Source organism: Meles meles, chromosome 8 (assembly GCF_922984935.1).
Source record: "Meles meles chromosome 8, mMelMel3.1 paternal haplotype, whole genome shotgun sequence".
NCBI lineage: Eukaryota > Metazoa > Chordata > Mammalia > Carnivora > Mustelidae > Meles > Meles meles.
In genome coordinates, this window is record NC_060073.1 from 14,720,268 (window position 1) to 14,742,788 (window position 22,521).

Below are 22,521 nucleotides of genomic sequence, written 5' to 3' on the forward strand. Positions count from 1 at the left end.
TTGAATCAGGGCATTTCTTTTGTGTGAGAGGCTGACAATCTTTCTCTCCAAATTTTATAAATGGTTCTTATAATGGATGACTATTTATCTTCTTGGCGGTGACAAGTGGGACATGACCCCAAGATAATTCCCAACCCCAGAAGGACTTTGGATAGGCAACTACTTCCTTTCCTATGATGTGGCTTGAATGGTTTACTTTAAAGGAGAAAGATGAAAAATGGCAACAGAATGGACTCTAATGTAGCTAGTTACAACAAAACACAAGTCTCCATCACTGGGAGATGGTTGATTAAAAAAATTAAAACAACAGAAATATTTTAGTAATATCAAACAATAAAAAAACATGCTTTCTCCTATAAATGCTATGATTTCTATCAGATACTGAAAGACACTTCAAAACATTAGTCATATGAGGGCATTCTAAAGTACAAACTCAATGCTATTAAGAAGAATCCCAAACACGCTGATTTGTGTTTGGTTTTCGGTTTTCTAGGTGAGTACAAGGAAATATGTCTTGAATGATAAGCTGCAGGAGTGAGAGCTTATGTCTCAGGCAACCCCAATTTGAATGTTAGTTTTGCCATGTCACAACTGTAAGACATTAAGTTGCTTTTTTAACCTGATTTTTGTTAATTTTTAAATTATGAATAATAATTGCCCATCTCATCAAATTCTTGTGGAGTTTGGGATAATGTGCATAGAACCTAGCCTCTTGTGAAGAAGGTTGTATTCATTTAAGAACTGTTAGCTTTCTTCAACAATTATAGCAGCACTTACAGCAGCATTGATTAGTACTTAAATTTCTGATTCTGGATTTTAACTTGTTGACATTGGTATAGAGTCTGTACCTGAAGACTCTAAAGGCAGAAAGAATGGAGAATGGATAAGTCTATGTCAGATATTGTAAACAACTGCTTTTTTCTATCCAATGGGAAAATTAAAATCATATTTATTGCTACTAGAGGGTTTCTTATTTCATAGACAAAAGATCAGTGTATTTAGAAAAAAAAAAGGTATCTTTTGTCAATCAAAACAGCAATGTGTGTGAAGAATTAAGAGCTAGAAAAATACAGCTTGAAAATTTCTGAGGGGGGGTGCCTGGATGGCTCAATTGTTTAAGCATTGCCTTCAGCTCAGGTCATGATCCCAGGGGCCTGGGGTGGAGCCCTACACTGGGTTCCTTGCTCAGCAGGGATCCTGCTTCTCCCTCTGCCTACTGCTCCCCCTGCTTGTGCTCTCTCTGACAAATAAATAAAATCTTTAAAAAAAATCAGAGAGAGAAGGTACCAGAATCACTGTTCTTTCTTTTCCCCCTTATTTCATTTAATAAGCTTATGCATTTTGTTAAAAAAATAGAATAATAATTTAAAAAATAGTAAACTCTTAGTTGTATTTTTAAAAGGTACAATTATAAGTTGGTGCAGCCACTTTGGAAAACAGCGTAGAGATTCCTCAAAAAATTAAAAATAGAGCTACCTTATGACCCTGCAATTGCATTACTGAGTATTTACCTCAAAGATACAGATGTAGTCAAAAGAGGGCCATATGTACCCCAATGTTCATAGCAGCAATGTCCACAATAGCCAAACAGTGGAAAGAGCCAAGATGCCCTTCAACAGATGAATGGATAAAGAAGATATGGCCCATACATGCAATAGAATATTACATAGCTGTCAGAGAGGATGCATATCCAACTTTTGTATCAACATGGATGGGGCTGGAGGAGATTATGCTGAGTAAAATAAGTCAAGCAGAGAAAGTCAATTATCATATGGTTTCACCTACTGTGGAGCATAAGGAATAACATGGACGACATTAGGAGAAGGAAGGGAAAAATGAATTGGGGGAATCAGAGGGGGAGACAAAGCATGAGAGACTGTGGACATTGAGAAACAAACTGACAGTTTTGCAGCGGAGGTGGGTGAAGGGATGGGTAAGCCTGGTGGTGGGTATTAAGGAGGGCATGTATTGCATGGAGTACTGGGTATGGTGGATAAACAGTGAATCTTGGAATATTGAAAAAATAAAATTAAATTTAAAAAGATGAGATTATAAAGAAAATCTCTCTATCAAGAGTGTATGCTTGTTATTAAAACACAAAGGTGGGGCACCTGGGTGGCTCAGTTAGTTAAGCATCTGCCTTCAGCTCAGGTCATGATCTCCTGGTCCTGGAATCCAGCCCTGCATGAGGCTTCCTGCTCTGTGGGGAGTGTGCTTCTCTCTCTCTGCTCATTCTCTCTCTCATAAATAAATAAATAAATAAATAAAATCTTAACAAACAAAAAACCCAAAAATATATCCTTCACTTCATTTAAAAAAAATTTTAAAGATCTTATTTATTATTCATGAGAAGCAGAGGGAGAAGCAGGCTCCCCCCTGAGCAGGGGACTGATTCAGGACTTGATCCCAGGATCCTGGGATCATGACCTGAGCCAAAGGCAAATGCTTAACCGTCTGAGCTACCCAGGCACCCATTATACCCTTTACTTTAAAGAGTACTCTTTTGTTTTACAAACAGTGATATGGAGATAAACAACAGTAAAACAGCTCTGCTTATTAAAAGGAGAAAATAGATTGGCTAACTCCTTGGAAGTATAAGGAAGTTGGAGGATGAGTTGAGAAACTTGGCAGGAACCAAAGGAAATAGAGGAGTGAGGGTAGCACCATAGGAACAGTCTGCTTCATTTCACACAACTGCCAGCCCCTTCCACTGTCAGCTGCTGTGAATAATCCCTCATCTTGCTTTACATTCAAAAGACTCAAAAGTTAGGAATGGAATTTTTGATTAGCCAAGAGTAGGGCACATATTCCAGCTTTAGTTTCTGGGGAGCTGGAGATGAACTCTCTCCCTCTCCTTAGACTGTTATGGAGCTGGAAAGGCATTGTGGCATCCTGATTCTGTTCAACCATTACTCCGTCCCTTAGAGGAAGTGTTGCTTTCCTGCACACCAGCCACTGAACCAGGGTAAGGAAGAATTATTTGAGGAGTGTGTTATTAACTACACAACCCACACCAAAAAGCCCATCCCCGTATAACTCCCTTGAACCTCCCTTTTGCTACCAATTGTATTCCTTCATGCTATTGATTGGCCAAACTGAAATAGATTTCTTCTATGAGCAACATAGTTAAAAATGTTTATTTCTGGAACCTCTACTTAATGGATAAATTATCCAATATTCTCCAATATTCTTCAAAAATTCCTTAGCCTGGGGTAATAATACCATGGCAATGTATTCTTTGCAGTAATCACTACAGTATGCAGAGCCTGCCAGCAGTCAGGCTTAGTTTTTTTTTTTTTTATTTTGTTTGCTTTGTTTGAACTTTTCCATTAATTAGCCATAGAGAAGTCTCTTGGTGCCATGCTATGCTGTGAAAGTAAGTGAGGGTCTCCTGAAAATTATTTGGACCTTTAGGATTTGTTCAGACCCAGCTTCATGAATGAAAATTCCATGACATAATGTTCTTCATGGAATACCTGACTTCATCAATAAGAGATCTTATAACTCCGTGTGCATAATGGAAAATTTGGGACTCGCAATAACCTCGTGTCCTGTAGTCAGGTATTCTATCTCAGCCACAACCCAGTAGCAAGGTAATGCTTATTTTTCACAATGAGAAAAGTAAAGTTGCTGAAGCAAAAAACAAAACAAAACAAAAACAAAAACAAAAATCGACATTTGATCTTAAAATCTCTAAAGGCTTCTGTAACTGCATATAACATTCTGATATGATATACCAGTGTCCATTTGGGGAATCTCAGCTCAGGTCTTGCTGTCAGAGTCATGAGTTCAAGCCCCATGTTGGGCTCCATGCTGGGTGTGGAGCCTACTTAAAAAACAAAAATCCTGTACACTAAGATTTTTTTTTAATATTTTATTTATTTGACGGAGAGAAATCACAACAAGGCAGAGAGGCAGGCAGAGAGAGAGGAGGAAGCAGGCTCCCTGCGGAGAAGAGAGCCCGATGTGGGGCTGGATCCCAGAACCCTGGGATCATGACCTGAGCCGAGGGCAGAGGCTTTAACCCACTGAGCCACCCAGGCGCCCCTGTACACTAAGATTTTGTTAAGCTCTTCTGGTTGACGAAATTCAATGAGTCGTTGGGCAACACTGCCCAGAGAAGCAGATGCTGTCTGTGTGACCTCACCAGGTCAAGTAGAAGCTATGCGTGATTTCTCCTGGACACTGCTCCATACACATTTCTCATTTGCCAATTTTAATCTAACTCTGTAGCTGTAATAAACCATAACCATAACAGTGATTCTGAGTTTTGTATGCAAATCACCAAACCTGCTGGCAGTCTCATGCACCTAGGACATAAGTATTAAATTCAAAAATTTTCTTTAAGTGCTTTTCTTTTTTCCTTTTTTTTTTAATATTTTATTTATTTGACAGAGAGAGATCACAAGTAGGCAGAGAGGCAGGCAGAGAGAGAGGAGGAAGCAGGCTCCCTGTGGAGCAGAGAGCCCAATGTGGGGCTGGATCCCAGGACCCTGGGATCATGACCTGAGCCAAAGGCAGAGGCTTTAACCCACTGAGCCACCCAGGTGCCCCTCTTTTTTCCTTTTGATTAAGATTTCAAACGTTTTTATTCTTTAGTACATAAAATATGAAATTTAACCTATTCCAAAAATATAAAATAGATATTAGAAAACCAAATTAAATGAATATGTACAAACTTACCTCCCAAGTTAAATAAAAATGAAGGACTTTGAGTATTGTCCAAATTGGAAATTCTCTGTGATCACCCCTATTATCCTGATTCCTGACAGTGACAACTGCCACTCTTCTGTACTTTTCATTCCTTAGCTACTTTTTTTTTTTTTTTTGGTGATTTTTTTTTTTTTAGGATTTTTTTTCCCATTTTATTTATTTTTTCAGCGTAACAGTATTCATTCTTTTTGCACAACACCCAGTGCTCCATGCAAAACGTGCCCTCCCCATTACCCACCACCTGTTCCCCCAACCTCCCACCCCTGACCCTTCAAAACCCTCAGGTTGTTTTTCAGAGTCCATAGTCTCTTATGGTTCGCCTCCCCTTCCAAATTTTTTTTTTTTTAATAAACATATAATGTATTTTTATCCCCAGGGGTACAGGTCTGTGAATCGCCAGGTTTACACACTTCACAGCACTCACGATAGCACTTACCCTCCCCAATGTCCATAGCCCCCTCCCCCTCTCCTTAGCTACTTTTAAAAATCAATTCATCCATGCTCTTACATATATTTTTCATACATCTATGTTTATTTGCTTTTGAATATTACAAATGTAATGGCATCCAGTTTGTCCTTTATATTGTTTTCTTTTCCTCAATATTATCTTTCTAACCCTATCTTATGTTTGTGATTATTCTTTCACTGTTTAATTTTACAGTTTTGTAGTATTATTTTTCCTTATGGCCATAATTAAATTGTCTGTTACTTTCTATCATGACTAATGCTGCTGTGAATGCTACTCTACAGGTCACTTGGTGCACAGGTACAAGTCTGTCTGGGTACATTCCGAGATGTGGCATTGATTGGATACAAAGTATACCTATGTTCAGCTTTAAAATGTAACAAAAATGATTTCTGAATTTCTTGCATGTTTTTATACTCTCAGCCAAAGCACATAATACCTCAAATTCCATATACTTACTAACATTTGTTATGGTCAGTCACTTAACTTTTTTTTTTTTTTTTTGCCAACATAGTGGGGGTGTCAGATATTTAAATTTTTTAAAAAATGATTTTATTTATTTATTCGACACAGAGAGAGAGAGTGAGAAAGGGAACAGAAGCAGGGGGAGTGGGAAAGGGAGAAGCACGCTTCCTGCTGAGCCGGGAGCCTGATGCGGGGCTTGATCCCAGGACCTTAGGATCATGACTGGAGCTGAAGGTAGATGCTTAATGTCTGAGCCACCCAGGTGCCCTGATATTTAAATTTTTAACACATCTAGAATTACTATTTTTTGCCTATTGTATTAAGTAGGGAACTTTTCTTTTTTGAATGCAGACAGTATATTTCCTCACTTTTTTTTTTTTTTTTTTTTTTTTTTTTTTTAATATATGCTCTCGAGGCACCTGGGTGTCTCAATCAGTTGAGCACTGGAGTCTTGGTTTCAGCTCAGGTCATGATCTCAGGGTTCTGAGTTCAAGCCTTGCATTGGGCTCCGTGTTCAGTGGCGAGTCTTCTTGAGGTTCTTTCTCCCTCTCTGTTCCTCCCCCTCTCTCTCTTTCTCTCTACCAAACATATAAATAAATCTTTCATATATATATATATTTTTTTTCTCCATTCATCCTTGGTGTAATGTAACATATTAAATTTTCCTTTACATATGGATCTGTTTCTGGATTCTGTTCTGATCATCAGCCCATGTGAAACTTTCTTCCTTGGTAAGTTTTCCATCATATAATGGCATTACTATTAGATCCCTCATCAGGATTGGCTTAGCCTTTTAGCTTTGGGTTATTCAATAAATATTTAAATTAGTTGCTACTTTCAGAATATTTTTGCAATTTTCTTTGGAATTGTGCTGTATTTAAAGATTAATTTTGTAAAACATATCTTTAAAATATTAAGCCATCTTTGTAAACATGGTATCACTATTCCTATTTATTTAAAATCTTTTAATGGTGTGTTATAATTTTCTTTATAGATGCTTTGAGTACCTATTGTTGGGTTATTTTTTTCTAGGGACCTTTAATAATGTTAGACTTTAAAAATTACATTAAATCTTTTCTTCAGGGATAAGAATATACAACTCATTTTCAGATCAGATATGGATCCTAAATTTAGCAACTCAGACAAACACTTTTATTAATCTTCATAATTTGCTATTTTACTCTTTTCCATGAAACTATTCCACATACTTTTTACATTTTTTTCTTCTGACCATACCTTCTATTGAATTGTTACTTAAAATTGACAACATTGAACATCATTGTCTTTTATTTTTAATTTTAAAGTAAATCACTAAACTTGTTTAGTGATTTTGATCATAAGATGTCAATTTAATCATTTAACCTTTGGTCTTTTTTTTTTTCCCATTTTATTTATTTTTTCAGCGTAACAGTATTAATTCTTTTTGCACAACACCCAGTGCTCCATGCAAAACGTGCCGTCCCCATTACCCACCACCTGTTCCCCCTTAACCTTTGGTCTTAATTGAAATTATGTCTGGGCTTCCAAATGCAATTTGCCTGGCTTGTCTTGCATCATTATTAACATAAAGGAAGATGTGAAAACAACAACAACAACAACAAAAACAATAAAACCTTTGCAATGACAGAACTTTTGGAACAAAAATTCAAACAACTAAATCTTGAAAACTGCAAAAGAAGACATGCCATTAAAGGTGATTGTCCACTATTTTTGAAAGCATCGCCATTTCAGGTTTTTAAGCCACAAATTTGCAGTGCTGATTCTACTCTCTTTTGAGATAGATGACCATTCAAAGCAAATGCCCTATAGGTCTCATCAACAATAACCTTTGGTGCACTTTTTAGCTTAAATTAAAAAAAAATATACAGTGCAATTATTACTGAAGGGATAAGTAGCATGGTGATGATTATCCTGAGAGAAAAATAATCACTGTATGATAAGGAAATGTAGACTCCTTGCCAACTGTTTTTACCTTAATGTAATAAATCCCTTTGAAAATTGTGAATTATTACCTTTTGCATTGGGGAAAACATAGGGCTAACCATCAGAATACTTCCTAATTATGATGTTTCTTATTGAATCTCAAGAGAAATCAATAGACATTACAGTTACATAATGAATCAACATATTTTTTATTCTTCTAAGTAAATAAAATCCACAAATGCACTTCAGTGACAGAAATGAATAAATTAAAAACCTATTTTCCTACAATATCAATTCATAATTTATTACATGTATTTGCTTTATTAATTTGAATAAAATTATTAGAATAAAATTGATCCTTAGATAAATTACATAGATGAAATTTCACAATCTAAGAAGTGATGAATTATGAATCTAATCATTTATAAAAACTTAATTATTTTTAAATTTACAGTTTAAATTTACAGTTTAAATATAATCAAGTTTATTCACTCTTATTTATCCACAAATATTTGTTGATTAAATATTAAACAGGAAGCACAAATACATAAGTAACAAACTAATAAACTGTATTTAATAAAAAATAATATCAATTTTCAAAAAGATACTATAAAATATAAAGAATCAAGATACAAACTAGAAAAAATATTGGTAAAATACATATATTTTAAAGGATTTGTGTCCAGAATATACAAGGAATTCTTACATCTCAATGACAATAAACAAGAAAACCAAATAACAAGATAGGCAAGAGATTTTTATAGATATTTCATCAAAGAATAAATGAAGGCAGAAATAAGCACATGAAAAATGTTCAAAATAGTCACTAGAGGGACTTAAAATTACAGTGAGAAATACATCCATAACTATTAAAATAGCTAAAACTTGGGGCGCCTCGGTGGCTCAGTGGTTTAAGCCGCTGCCTTCAGCTCAGGTCATGATCTCAGGATCCTGGGATTGAGTTCCGCATCGGGCTCTCTGCTCAGCAGGGAGCCTGCTTCCCTCTCTCTCTCTCTCTCTCTCTCTGCCTGCCTCTCTATCTACTTGTGATCTCTCTCTGTCAAATAAATAAATAAAATCTTTTAAAAAATAGCTAAAACTTTAAAAAAAGAGAGAAAAAGAAAAACAGGAAGAAAACGCCAAATGTTGATTATTTAAAGCAACGGGGGGTTGCCTGGATGGCTTTGTGGGTTGGGCATCTGACTCTTGATTTCAGCTCAGGTCATGCATGATCTTAGGGTTGTGAGACCCCAAGTGGGGTCCAGACTGGACGTGAACCTTGCTTAAGATTCTCTCTCCCTCTCCCTCTTGCTCTGCCCATCTCCACTGCTCCCACACAAGCCTGCCTGCTCTCTCCCCACTCCTAAAAAGAAGAAAGAAAAAAAGAAGAAACAGGAATTCTCAAAAATTGTTGGCAATGAAAATCAACATGGTAATTATGTTAACGTTTGTGAGGTTTTTAAAAAGATTTTATTTATTTATTTGAGAGACAGACAGAGATGGTGACAGAGATAGTGAGAAAGAGAGAACACAAGTGGAGAGGAGAGGGAGAAGCAGGCTCCCCTTGAACAGGAAGCCTGATATGGGGCTCATCCCTGGACCCTGGGTTCATGACCTGAGCCAAAGGCAAATGCTTAACCGACTGAGCCACCCACGTGCCCCAAAGTTTGACAGTCTTTTACACTTGCTATAAGTTCCAACAATTTTACCCCTATTTACTTAAAATAAATTAAAACATAGATGAACAGTAGTTTTGTACATAATTGCTCTAAATTGGAAGCCATCAACTAATGACATTATCTACAGAATGGACTACTATTTAGTAATATAAGGGGGGAATGGATAAAAAATAACATCCTTGAATCTCAAAAGTTACAATGAGGGACAGAAACCAGATTCAAAATGCTGTACACTATGTTTGATTTGCAAACTGGCCCCTGACACAGATGACTAGGATAGAACTAAGCAAGAGGCAGAACATTCCAGATTGGTGGCAGGTATAAAAAACAAGGGAACTTACATATAATACTTGTCTTGAGAGACAACAAAACAAGTAGATTGCTACACCTGCCCACCAGAATCTTAAAAGTTTATCTAGAGGCCTTACCTGGATTCAGTCGTGTTTTCCATTCAAGTGGTCTCAACACCTGTCTCAAGGCTGTGTCCTTGAATTGGCTGCTAACATTGAAATAATGGGCAGAAAGCGCATTTCAAGGACAGGAGAGGGGTAGGGAGTGTCCAGTTGCCTACGTTCAGCTCACAAGTCAACTGGAGGTCACATCCTTTCAATGTCCTCCTCCAGCAACTGTATTTGTATAAACTGTATTTGTATAAACATATACAGTAACTGTATGTGTTTAGATCACATCCTGAGAAGGGCAAAACATGACATAAACTGTATCAGTGGTTTTCCACTGGTTATCAGAGGCTGGAGAAAGGGATAGGATTGCCCATAAAGGAGGGAATTGTGGAATTTATTAAACTGGCAGTAGCCTTGGACCTGTCTGGATTGTGGTAGTGGTTGCAAGACTGTGTTTGTCACAACTCAACCAAACTGTGCACCTAAACACGGTGATAATTTACTGTAGGAAAACTATGGCACATCAAACCCAACTTTAAAAAACTGAAAGCTCCCAACTCAATATTTTACCATTTTTAACCAAATTTTCAATTGAAAGATTTTTTAATTGTTGTAGTTTCTTTCTCAATGAAACTTTTTTTTCAAGATTTTTCATTATAATCTCCAGTTCAATGAATCTAATCTCTTTTTTCAATCTTTGCTTTTATTTTAGGTGTAAGAGTGTTGATTTCTTCTTTGTTTGTAACATTCTCCTCTTCCCTTGTTTCCATGATGACTCGCTATGCTGCATCCCCTCTTGGCTCTCTTAATTAACATTTCTGGTTGTTTAATTACAAATATTTTGAAGTACTTGATTTCTTAAATTGTTAATTAGGTTTCATACATTTTAAGCAAATACTATATATATTTTTAGAGATCAATTAAGAGGTAGTTTTTAGTGGTATAGGCTGACATCCATACAAGTCAAGTTTTTTTTTAAATTTATTTATTTTTTCAGCGTAACAGTATTCATTGTTTTTGCACAACACCCAGTGCTCCATGCAAAACGTGCCCTCCCTATTATATACAAGTCAAGTTTTTAAGCAATATATTACATGATGTTAAAAACCTTTTTTAGTGTCTAATAGCCATTTATATGACTTCATTGGAAAAGTGTCTGTTCATATCTCCTGCCCATTTTTTGACATGATTATCTGTTTTGTGTGTGTTGCGTTTGAGGAGTTCTTTATAGATCCTGGATATCAACCTTTTGTCTGTACTATTATTTGCAAATATCTTCTCCCATTCTGTGGGTTGCCTCTTTGCTTTGTTGACTGTTTCCTTTGCTGTCAGACACATGAAAAAATGCTCATTGTCACTAGCCATCAGGGAGATTCAAATTAAAACCGCATTGAGATAACACCTGACACCAGTTAGAATGGCCAAAATTAGCAAGACAGGAAACAACATGTGTTGGAGAGGATGTGGAGAAAGGGGAACCCTCTTACACTGTTGGTGGGAATGCAAGTTGGTGCAGCCACTTTGGAGAACAGTGTGGAGATTCCTCAAGAAATTAAAAATAGAGCTTCCCTATGACCCTGCAATTGCACTACTGGGTATTTACCCCAAAGATACAGATGTAGTGAAAAGAAGGGCCATCTGTACTCCAATGTTTATAGCAGCAATGGCCATGGTTGCTAAACTATGGAAAGAACTAAGATGCCCTTCAACAGACGAATGGATAAGGAAGATGTGGTCCATATACACTATGGAGTATTAAGCCTCTATCAGAAAAGAGGAATACCCAACTTCTGTAGCAACATGGATGGAACTGGAAGAGATTATGCTGAGTGAAATAAGTCAAGCAGAGAGAGTCAAGTATCATATGGTTTCACTTATTTGTGGAGCATAACAAATAACATGGAGGACATGGGGAGATGGAGAGGAGAAGAGAGTTGAGGGAAATTGGAAGGGGAGGTGAAACATGAGAGACTGTGGACTCTGAAAAACAATCTGAGGGTCTAGAAGGGGCGGGGGGGGGTGGGAGGTTGGGGGAGCCAGGTGGTGGGTATTAATGAGGGCCCGTGTTGCATGGAGCACTGGGTGTGGTGCAAAAACAATGAACACTGTTATGCTGAAAAGAAATTAAAAAAAAACAACAACACCTTTTTTTAGATGCAGGAGTACTCTGCCTGCTCTGATGATCGGAACATTGTATTCACTGGAAGATACAGGCACATATGTGTGCCCATGTATATGTGTAACATACGTGTGTGTATATATACATATATATTTATAATCTTGTATACATATATATATTTATAATCTTCTAAGTGACTATGATAAAATGAGATGGGACAAGAAAGTTAGGTAGCTGGATATTATTTCTTTCTGTTGAAATTGTCCTGAAATTGATCTTCCACTTCTTAACTATTTCTCTATTAAAAAAAAAAAAACAAAAAAAAATTTGTCTATTGAAAAATCATATCATAGCTTGAAACCTCAGCTATAAATCGGGTAAAATAATAATGTAATCTCAAAGCCTGGTGTGAAGGATTAATGGGGAATTTAAGCCAAAAATTTAATATATTGTGACTTCTCTATAGAAATAGACTCTGTGTGTATGGATGCTGCATGTGTGTGTGTGTGTGTTTCTTTTTTTTCCATTTTGCTTTATTTGTACTTAGAACCAGAGAAACTACTGTTTCATTCCCTTATAGGATCAGAGTCACAAACATTAACTGCAAAAATCCAACACAATTCTAAAATCATAAAAAAGAAGTTAGGTTTTCTGATTCATTGTCTTATTTGCTCATTGTATACTATTTCTTTAAACATTGTAAACTATTTCTTTAAAATCCATTGTACACATGGATTTAAATTCTTATTGTTATTAAGTTTACTCACAAAAAGAGTTAGATTAAAGGTTAAACTTGCTAAGACAAAGGGAAAGGTTACACACACACACACACACACACACACACACACATCAAACACACATACACACAAAGGGAATGGAAAAGAAAAATAATTATTTCAATTATTGAAAAGGGTAAGAATAATATATTGCTTTGGGGCCATGTACCCATTAGGGATAAGCTGCAGAGAGAGATGAAACATAATAGCCAGTTAAAATTATCTTTTTTTTTTACTTTGGCAGAGACTATTTTAAATTTGTTTTTACACTCCAATGTAGTTAATATATAGGATGTAATATAGTGATTCATCAATTATTTTGGCAAAACTTTAAAGTAACACAGAGATAAAAAATGCCTTTATGATGCAAGATCCACATAACGCTTGATTCCATATATATACAAGTGATCACAATGTGTTCTCATTTGAGACTGGAGTTTCTGTCTTTAGAGGATTGACTCACAATTAAAATCCATAATCTGGTTCCCATGGTTACCCATTTCTTTTTATAAAATCAATATAAATGCTTGGTAATTTGTATTTGTAAAGAAGGTGTCTCAAATTCTAATAAATAGTTAATTTGAATTTTCATTGCATTGCATTTCATTTAAAATATAAAAATGTTCTACTTTTCATTTTTAAGCTTCAACTGGTAACTCCTGATAAAAAAGAAAATAGACTACACAGGTAAGACACTAGGAAGGAATTTAGCAGGATCTGATGCTGTTATTCAAGGAGGTGGACAATTAGCATGTCTCGTACTAGTTGATGTACTTGAGAGTGTATTTGTAAGAAAAACTGCTTCAATCCCTTCCCTTTTAAAACACTACAAAATTATGAATAAGACTATGGAAGGTGTCAAAATATTGCTTATTTGAAATGGTCATTATATTTGTTACTTGTGGTAGACAAAAAAATTTGGGGGACTTTTGGTTTTGAATATTCAGAGTGGTGTTGAATAAAAAAAAATAAAATAGATTTCAGTTAAACAGACATATCTGCTCACAGAGTGAGAGAATTTGAAGCAAGAATATTTTTATCATTTGCATATGGATGTTGGCTGGAATGAAAGAACAGAACAACATGTATGGCTTTTGCACAAACTGAATGGGGGTGTGTGGTCCTGCACTAGTGAGTTGAGAGATCCCCAATCTTGATTCAATTCAGACACCTGTTCATTAAATTCAAAGTCTGGTCTATTTGTCACCCAATTTCCTCTTCCTCCATCACTCAATTTACTGTGTTGTATTATCCTAGGTTGTGCTTCTCCCCCATGGATGAATGACCTCATTAACATTTCTATTTCTTATAAACTTAGGAAAGGAGAATATTTACACCTGGTGCAGGCTTAAGCAAACTATATGTGCAACAAATGACCAGAAGAAACCACACTTCACCGACCGAGTTCATTTTGTTGGGATTAGCAGACACGATGGAGCTACAGATTGTCCTCTTTTTGCTTTTTCTGGTGATTTACACTCTTACAGTTCTGGGGAATGTGGGGATGATCCTCTTAATCAGGATCGATTCCCGACTTCACACACCCATGTATTTCTTCCTGGCTAACCTCTCCTTGGTGGATGTTAGTTACTCCTCCACCATCACCCCTAAGATGCTGGTGGACCTATTATCAGAGGAGAAAACCATCTCCTTTGCTGGCTGCTTTCTGCAACTGTACTTTTTCATAGCCTTGGCCACAACTGAGTGCATCCTCTTCGGGTTAATGGCCTATGACCGTTATGTGGCCATATGCAACCCTCTACTTTACTCCCTGGTCATGTCCAGGACAGTTTGCCTCAAAATGGCAGCAGGGGCTTTTACAGCAGGATTCTTGAACTCCATGGTTAACACAAGTTATGTGAGCAGCTTGCCATTCTGCAGTTCCAATGTCATTCATCATTTCTTCTGTGACAGCCCTCCACTTTTTAGGCTCTCATGTTCTGACACACGCCTAAATGAAAGCATCTTTTCCACATTTGCTGGTGTGAATATGGTTGGGGCTTTGCTGGTCATCCTCACCACCTACTCCTACATTCTCTTTTCTATCTTCCATATGCATTCAGGGGAGGGGAGGCGCAAAGCCCTCTCAACCTGTGGGTCCCACCTGACAGCTATAACTCTGTTCTATGCCACTGCCATCTATACCTATCTGAGACCTAGTTCCAGCTACTCCCTGGGTCAGGACAAAGTGGCTTCTGTGTTCTACACGATGGTGATTCCCATGTTGAATCCTTTCATCTACAGCCTCAGGAATAAGGAAGTAAAGAAAGCTTTATGGAATGTAACTACCAGGACAAGGATTTCTACATTTCTGTGGTTGTCCAGTTGAATTTCTGAACAAAACAGAGTAACTGTCTTTTGAAGGCTGCTTCAAGACTACACTTTTTCTTTAGAATATTTTCTGAGTAGTTAGTCTACAATATTCAAATATATGTAACAGTGATGGAATAAGGTAAATTACTAAAGTTATATAAGGCCATAGAACCTTCATGTAATCCTTCCATACTCAACTTCTTTTCACTTCAAAAATTTCCAAGCCTTCCCTCCCTTTCTCTCTCCTTGCCTGACACGTAAACAGAAAACCACATGCACACATTTCACTGTGGCATAGTTTAATCAGTGCATGGTTGCAAAAAGCATAGGTCAATGTTCAGTGTATTATCTAATTTATATTCTTTATAATAAACTCTTGGATTTTCTGCTCAAAATTTAAATATCATTTGCAAATAAATTTAATTTTGTTACAGGGGTTTGGCTATTTAGAAACTGATAGATACTAAAGCTTGCACAGGAGACAGCCACTTTGGCAGAAATTCCCCATGGCATTCACCCTTGACACTGAAGTTGCAAGTGATCGAGGTAGTGATTTCTATGTCCTCTGGTATGTAGATGTTACATGCATTGTTTCCTGTCACAAAGATGTCCAGAATGTATTCCAATATTTCCTATGACCCCCGTAAGTGAACTTGCCCAGACAGGTGTTTGTAAAGTCATTGGTATTTTCTATGCAACCAGGAGCCATAATCTCACTCATCTGGTCCACGGTGGTTACCTGGCCCTGGACACCCTGCAGATAATGATCAGATTGTCCTCAGACATAATTTGCTCTTTGACTAAGTGGTGGTTTCCTCACATCCTTCTGCACCAGTTGGAGGCTCCTTGATTGGATTCTTTCTTTTCTCTGTCCTGTGTATTTAACAGATTCATAGATCAGACTGAGATATTTTGTAAGTAAATACTAATATTATATTCCTCTCATTAAATGCTTTAATTTCTTGTAAAACCTACAAACAGAAATAATGGAAGATAAAATTCAGTTATTCTGAGATTTGGGTTTTAGACATATCCTATTTGAGGTCATGTTCTCTGCTCTCTAATTAACCTCTCCAACATTACTGAATCTCCTTGAAAGAGTCTATAGGTAATACCAACTTTGAGAGCAATAATTAAGTAATTATCTTGCATGCTTTTTTAAATTCTTTGAACACATTTCTTTTTTTTAGTTCAAATTTTATTATTTTTTCAGTGTTCCAAAATTCATTGTTTATGCACCGCACCCAGTGCTCCATGCAACATGTGCCCTCCTCAATGCCCACCACCAATTTCCCCCAACTCACTTATCCTCTCCATCTCCCAATGTCTTCCATGTTATTCCTTATGCTCCACAAGTAAGTGAAACCATATGTTAATTGACTCTCTCTTCTTGACTTATTTCACTCAACATAATCTCTTCCAGTCCCACCCACGTTGATATGAAAGTTGGGTATTCACCCTTTCCGATGGAGGTATAATACTCCATTGTATATATGGACCATATCTCTGTTGAAGGGCATTTTGGCTCTTCCCACAATTTGGCAACTGTGACCATTGCTGCTATGAAAACTGGGGTTCAATGTTCACTATATCTGTAAGTGTGGGGTAAATACTCAGTAGTGCAATTGCAGGGTCATAGGGAAGCTCTATTTTTAATTTCTTGAAGAATCTCCACACTGTTCTCCAACGTGGCTGCACCAACTTGCATTCTTACCAACAGTGTAAGAGGATTCCCCTTTCTCCACATTCTCTCCAACACACATTGTTTCCTGTCTTGCTAATTTTGGCCATTCTAACTGTTGTAAGGTGGTATCTCAATGTGGTTTTGATTTTAATCTCCCTGATGGCTAATGATGATGAACATTTTTTCATGTGACTGTTAGCCATTTGTATATCTTACTCAGAGAAGTGTCTGTTCATGTCTTCTGCCCATTTTTTGATGTAATTATCTGTTTTGTGTGTGTTGAGTTTGAGGAGTTCTTTATAGATTTTGGATATCAACCTTTTGTCTGTACTGTCATTTGCAAATATCTTCTCCCATTCCGTGGGTTGCCTCTTTGTTTTGTTGACTGTTTCCTTTGCTGTGGAGAAACTTTTGATTTTGATGAAGTCCCAAAATTTCATTTTCACTTTTGTTTCCTTTGCCTTTGGAGACATGTCTTGAAAGAAGTTGCTGTGGCCAATGTTGAAGAGGTTGCTGCCTATGTTATCCTCTAGGATTTTGATAGATTCCTGCCTCATGTTCAGGTCTTTAATCCATTTCTAGTTTATCTTTGTATATCGTGTAAGAGAATGGTCGAGTTTCATTCTTTTATACATAGCTGTCCAATTTTCCCAGCACCATTTATTGAAAAGAATGTCTTTTTTCCACTGTATATTTTTTTCCTGCTTTGTCGAAGATTATTTGACCATAGAGTTGAGGGTTCATATCTGGGCTCTCTACTCTGTTCGACTGGTCTATGTGTCTGTTTTTGTGCCAGAACCATGCTGTCTTGGTAATCACAGCTTTGTAGTAAAGCTTGAAATCAGACAACATGTTGTCCCCACTTTTGTGATTCTTTTTCAACATTTCCTTAACAATTCAGGGGCTTTATGGTTCCATACAAATTTTAGGATTATTTGTTCCAACTTTTTGAAAAATGCCAGTGGAATTTTGATCTGATGTCATTGAAAGTATAGATTGCTCTAGGCAGTATAGACATTTTATCAATGTTTATTCTTCTGATACATGAGCATGGAATGCTCTTCCATCTTTTGTGTCTTCCTCACTTTCTTTCATGAGTGTTTTTTAGTTCCTCGAGTACAGGTCTTTTACCTCTTTGGTTAGGTTTATTCCTAAGTATCTTATTGTTCTTGGTGCTATAGTAAATGGAATTGATTCTCTAATTTCCCTTTCTATATTTTCATTGTTAGGGTATAAGATAGCAACTGATTTCTATACATTGATTTTGTGTCCTTCTATACAACATCCATTCCTGATTAAAAACCCTTCAAAGTATATGGATAGAGGGGACATTCCTCATCTTCATAAAATCTGTCTATGAAAAACCCACAGTGAATATCATCCTCAATGGGGAAAAGCTGACAGCCTTGCCTTTGAGATCAGGAACACGACAAGAATGAACACATGAACATTTTGATTATTTTGTTAATCAAAACTACTTATAAAACATTTTAAATTATCCTAATTTCTTGCTTATTGTCTATTGCATTTATTTTTTTTTAAAGATTTTATTTATTTATTTGACAGACAGAGATCACAAGTAGGCAGAGAGGCAGGCAGAGAGAGAGGGGGAAGCAGGCTCCCTGCTGAGCAGAGAGCCTGATGTAGGGCTCGATCCCAGGACCCTAGGATCATGACCTGAGCCCAAGGCAGAGGCTTTAAGCCACTGAGCCACCCAGGCGCCCCGTCTATTGCATTTATGTAAAATGTGCAATTATTATATATTTTATGTAACTCAAGATAAATTTAAACTACAAAATCATTGAGTCTTCTCATTATTATATAGAGTGGGGATTTATAATTTTCTTTTGTCTGAAGTCCTTGGCAATATTTACTAAACCCTTCTTCATAAATGTAATAGTGTTTTTGCCTCTTTGATACACTATGTCATTGCTTTTCTCTTTTTCTGTCTCCCTCATTCTTTTGATTTGGTTGAATTTTAATTCAAGCACATTATTCAAATATACAGGTGTCAACCAAAATATTGCCTTATTTAATGATTTTTGAATAATTTATTTAATAAAATTAATGAAAGATGTTTAAATTATATGCATTTAGACTTTATTTTGGCCAGTATTTTCATCAGTGATTAGGTGAGGCCAGGAGAGGCTAACTTACAAAACCTGTTAGCATCACAAAGTTGAAAAAATTAAGCAAGCAATTTGGAAGAAATGAAGAAATCACTATCAACAGTCACACAAATACAAAAACACAGCATAAGAGAAAGAGATGATGTTATTAGAAGATGAAGTCCTACATTTAGGCAGAAAAAATGTGTACAGAGAGTTTAATCAGATCACTCAAATATTTATTTTGATTTAGTTTGTTAAATGTAAACTAACATGCACAGTGTTATTTTTATTGCTCTGTTGAATATGAGAAGTGTACAATTATAAACAACAAATGGGTATTTAATAGAAGATGCACAAACACACATTATACACCTATGTGTATACAAGTGACTAGGATAAAAGGGGATGGGACAAGGAAATTAGGTATCTGCGTATTATTTCCTACTTCTAAGATTTTGTTCCAGTTGATTCTCCCACTTTCTAACAGTTTGTCTATTGAAAAGTCATTTAATTATCTGAAATCTCAGCTGCAAAATGCATAAAATAATAATGTCAACCTCCAAGACTGGCAGGGAGAAGTAATTGAAGATTTAAATGGAAAAGAGCTATATGTTTTGAGTTCTCAATGCAAATAGGCTCTCCATGCATATGGACCCCCATATGAGGTTTATTTCACCTAGCTTTCCTTGTATTTAGATCTGGAAAATCTGTCATATCGTTCCCTTCTAGGTACAGAATCATAGGCAATATTTTCAAAATCTAACACAATTCTGAAATTATAAAACATGAGTTCATTTTCTTATCCATTGTATTATTTGCCCAGAGTTTAGCATTTCTTTAAATATTGTGCACTTAACTTAGTTTCTCCTTCTCATTAATTTCACTCAATAGAGAGTTGAATGGAGAGATACACTTACTCAGACAAAGGGTGTATGTGTGTGTCCATGCACACATGCACACACACAAATACACAAAAACACAATTTTACACAAAAGGAAACAGAAAGAATGTTTTTTTAAATTAATTACTAAAATAACGAAGGAAGAAAAATAATTTGGTACTGTATTTTGTATCCATTTGGGATAAACTAAAAATATAAAGGGAGAAGCAGTATCGGCAACCAATTAAAAGTATTATTACTTAATTTTTTACTTCAGTAAGACTTTTTTAAAGTAACACAGAGATCAGGAATTACTTTGTGATGCAAGCCCCATATAATGTTTGATTCCATATATCTACCTGTGATCATATACTGTGTACTTTTGAGACTGGAGTGTCTGTCTCTAGAGGTCTGACTCACAATTACCTATAATCTAGTCCCATGGTTACTCATTCCTCCTTACGAAAACAAAATAAAAGTGTGGCAGTGTGTATTTACTCAGAAGCCATTTCAAATGTTTACAAAAAAAGTAAATTTACTTTTTTTTTTTTTTTTTTTTTTTTTTTTTTTTTTCTCATTTTATTTATTTTTTCAGCGTAACAGTATTCATTCTTTTTGCACAACACCCAGTGCTCCATGCAAAACGTGCCCTCCCCATTACCCACCACCTGTTCCCCCAACCTCACACCCCTGACCCTTCAAAACCCTCAGGTTGCCCCAACCTCCCACCCCTGACCCTTCAAAACCCTCAGGTTGTTTTTCAGAGTCCATAGTCTCTTATGGTTCGCTTCCCCTCCCCAATGTCCATAGCCCGCTTCCCCTAAATGAAATTTTCTTCCTATTTCTGTAAACTCCATTTGATTGGAGAACATCTCATAAAAAAAGGAAATCCTAGACTCCCCAGGTAAGACACTGGGAAGAAAGTGATCAGGATTTTGTGCTGTTACTCACTGAGTTGGACAGGTCGCATGACTCCTGCTAAGGATGTTATTTAGAAGTGAACTTTGTAATGGGAACAGACTTTGGGATCACTTTTAAAACATAAGAAAATCATTTTTAAATAAATGATCGGAGTCTAAATACTGATTATTAGAATTGGTCAGTATGGCTGCTGCTTAAAATGCTCAAGAGTGATTTCTGGAAAGGAATGCATGAATTTTAGAGTTAAGGAATATTCAGAGAGAGGGGCACCTGGGTGGCTCAGTGGGTTAAAGCCTCTGCCTTCGGCTCAGGTCATGATCCCAGGGACCTGGGATCGAGCCCTGCATCAGACTCTCTGCTAAGCGGGAGCCTGCTTCCTCCTCTCTCTCTGCTTGCCTCTCTGCCTACTTGTGAAATCTGTCAAATAAATAAATAAATAAAATCTTTAAAAAAAATAAAAAAGAATATTCAGAGTGGTTTTGAGGATAAATGGAAAGGAAAAAAAAAAAAAAAAACAAATTCACATACCTGCTCAGTGAATGAGAGAGATATCAACAAGGATATTTTTATAGTTTCATTTGGACACAGATTGTACTGAGACAATAGTATCATGTAAGTAGCTTTTGGGAAACTGAATGGGGGTGTGTGGTCCTGCACTAGTGAGTTGAGAGATCCCCAATATTGATTCAACTCAGACACTTGTTCATTAAATTCAAATGCTGGTCTATTTGTCACCCAATTTCCTCTTCCTCCATCACTCAATTTACTGTGTTGTATTATCCTAGGTTGTGCTTCTCCCCCATGGGTGAATGACCTCATTAACATTTCTATTTCTTATAAACTTAGGAGAGGAGAATATTTACACCTGGTGCAGGCTTAAGCAAACTATATGTGCAACAAATGACCAGAAGAAACCACACTTCACCGACCGAGTTCATTTTGTTGGGATTAGCAGACACGATGGAGCTACAGATTGTCCTCTTTTTGCTTTTTCTGGTGATTTACACTCTTACAGTTCTGGGGAATGTGGGGATGATCCTCTTAATCAGGATCGATTCCCGACTTCACACACCCATGTATTTCTTCCTGGCTAACCTCTCCTTGGTGGATGTTAGTTACTCCTCCACCATCACCCCTAAGATGCTGGTGGACCTATTATCAGAGGAGAAAACCATCTCCTTTGCTGGCTGCTTTCTGCAACTGTACTTTTTCATAGCCTTGGCCACAACTGAGTGCATCCTCTTCGGGTTAATGGCCTATGACCGTTATGTGGCCATATGCAACCCTCTACTTTACTCCCTGGTCATGTCCAGGACAGTTTGCCTCAAAATGGCAGCAGGGGCTTTTACAGCAGGATTCTTGAACTCCATGGTTAACACAAGTTATGTGAGCAGCTTGCCATTCTGCAGTTCCAATGTCATTCATCATTTCTTCTGTGACAGCCCTCCACTTTTTAGGCTCTCATGTTCTGACACACGCCTAAATGAAAGCATCTTTTCCACATTTGCTGGTGTGAATATGGTGGGAAGTCTGGTGGTCATCCTCACCACCTACTCCTACATTCTCTTTTCTATCTTCCATATGCATTCAGGGGAGGGGAGGCGCAAAGCCCTCTCAACCTGTGGGTCCCACCTGACAGCTATAACTCTGTTCTATGCCACTGCCATCTATACCTATCTGAGACCTAGTTCCAGCTACTCCCTGGGTCAGGACAAAGTGGCTTCTGTGTTCTACACGATGGTGATCCCCATGTTGAATCCTCTGATCTACAGCCTCAGGAATAAGGAAGTAAAGAAAGCTTTATGGAATGTAACTACCAGGACAAGGTTCCCTTCCTTTCTCTGATATGCTTGGTACATTTTCTGAACTAGGTATTAAATGAACTTTTTAGGTTAATTGTATCCTACATTTTTCATTAGGGTATTTCTAAGTAATTGCTTTCTGCTAATACTCAAGTGTGTGGACCCATTTATGTAAAAATAATTCACCAGTCTTATATATGGACATGGGGATTTCATGTAATTATTGTCTATTTTGGTTGGGTTTTCTCAAATAGGGCTTACTTCTAAT

General features: G+C 36.8%; 1 protein-coding gene and 1 pseudogene across 1 annotated transcript; both read left to right on the plus strand.

Annotated features, from left to right (window-relative positions):
• Nucleotides 1-13,914: 13,914 nt before the first annotated feature.
• On the plus strand, nt 13,915-14,758 carry LOC123949829 (annotated as a pseudogene).
• A 6,593-nt stretch (nt 14,759-21,351) lies between these two features.
• LOC123949827 (olfactory receptor 5F1-like) lies at nt 21,352-22,296 on the plus strand. The gene has a single exon (XM_046017481.1). The coding sequence runs from the start codon at nt 21,352-21,354 to the stop codon at nt 22,294-22,296; it is 945 nt and encodes a 314-aa protein (XP_045873437.1).
• Nucleotides 22,297-22,521: the final 225 nt, after the last annotated feature.

Bases quoted from the DNA above. Each gene is read 5' to 3' on its own strand.
- LOC123949827 (XM_046017481.1), top strand. From the start codon at position 21,352: ATGACCAGAAGAAACCACACTTCACCGACCGAGTTCATTTTGTTGGGA.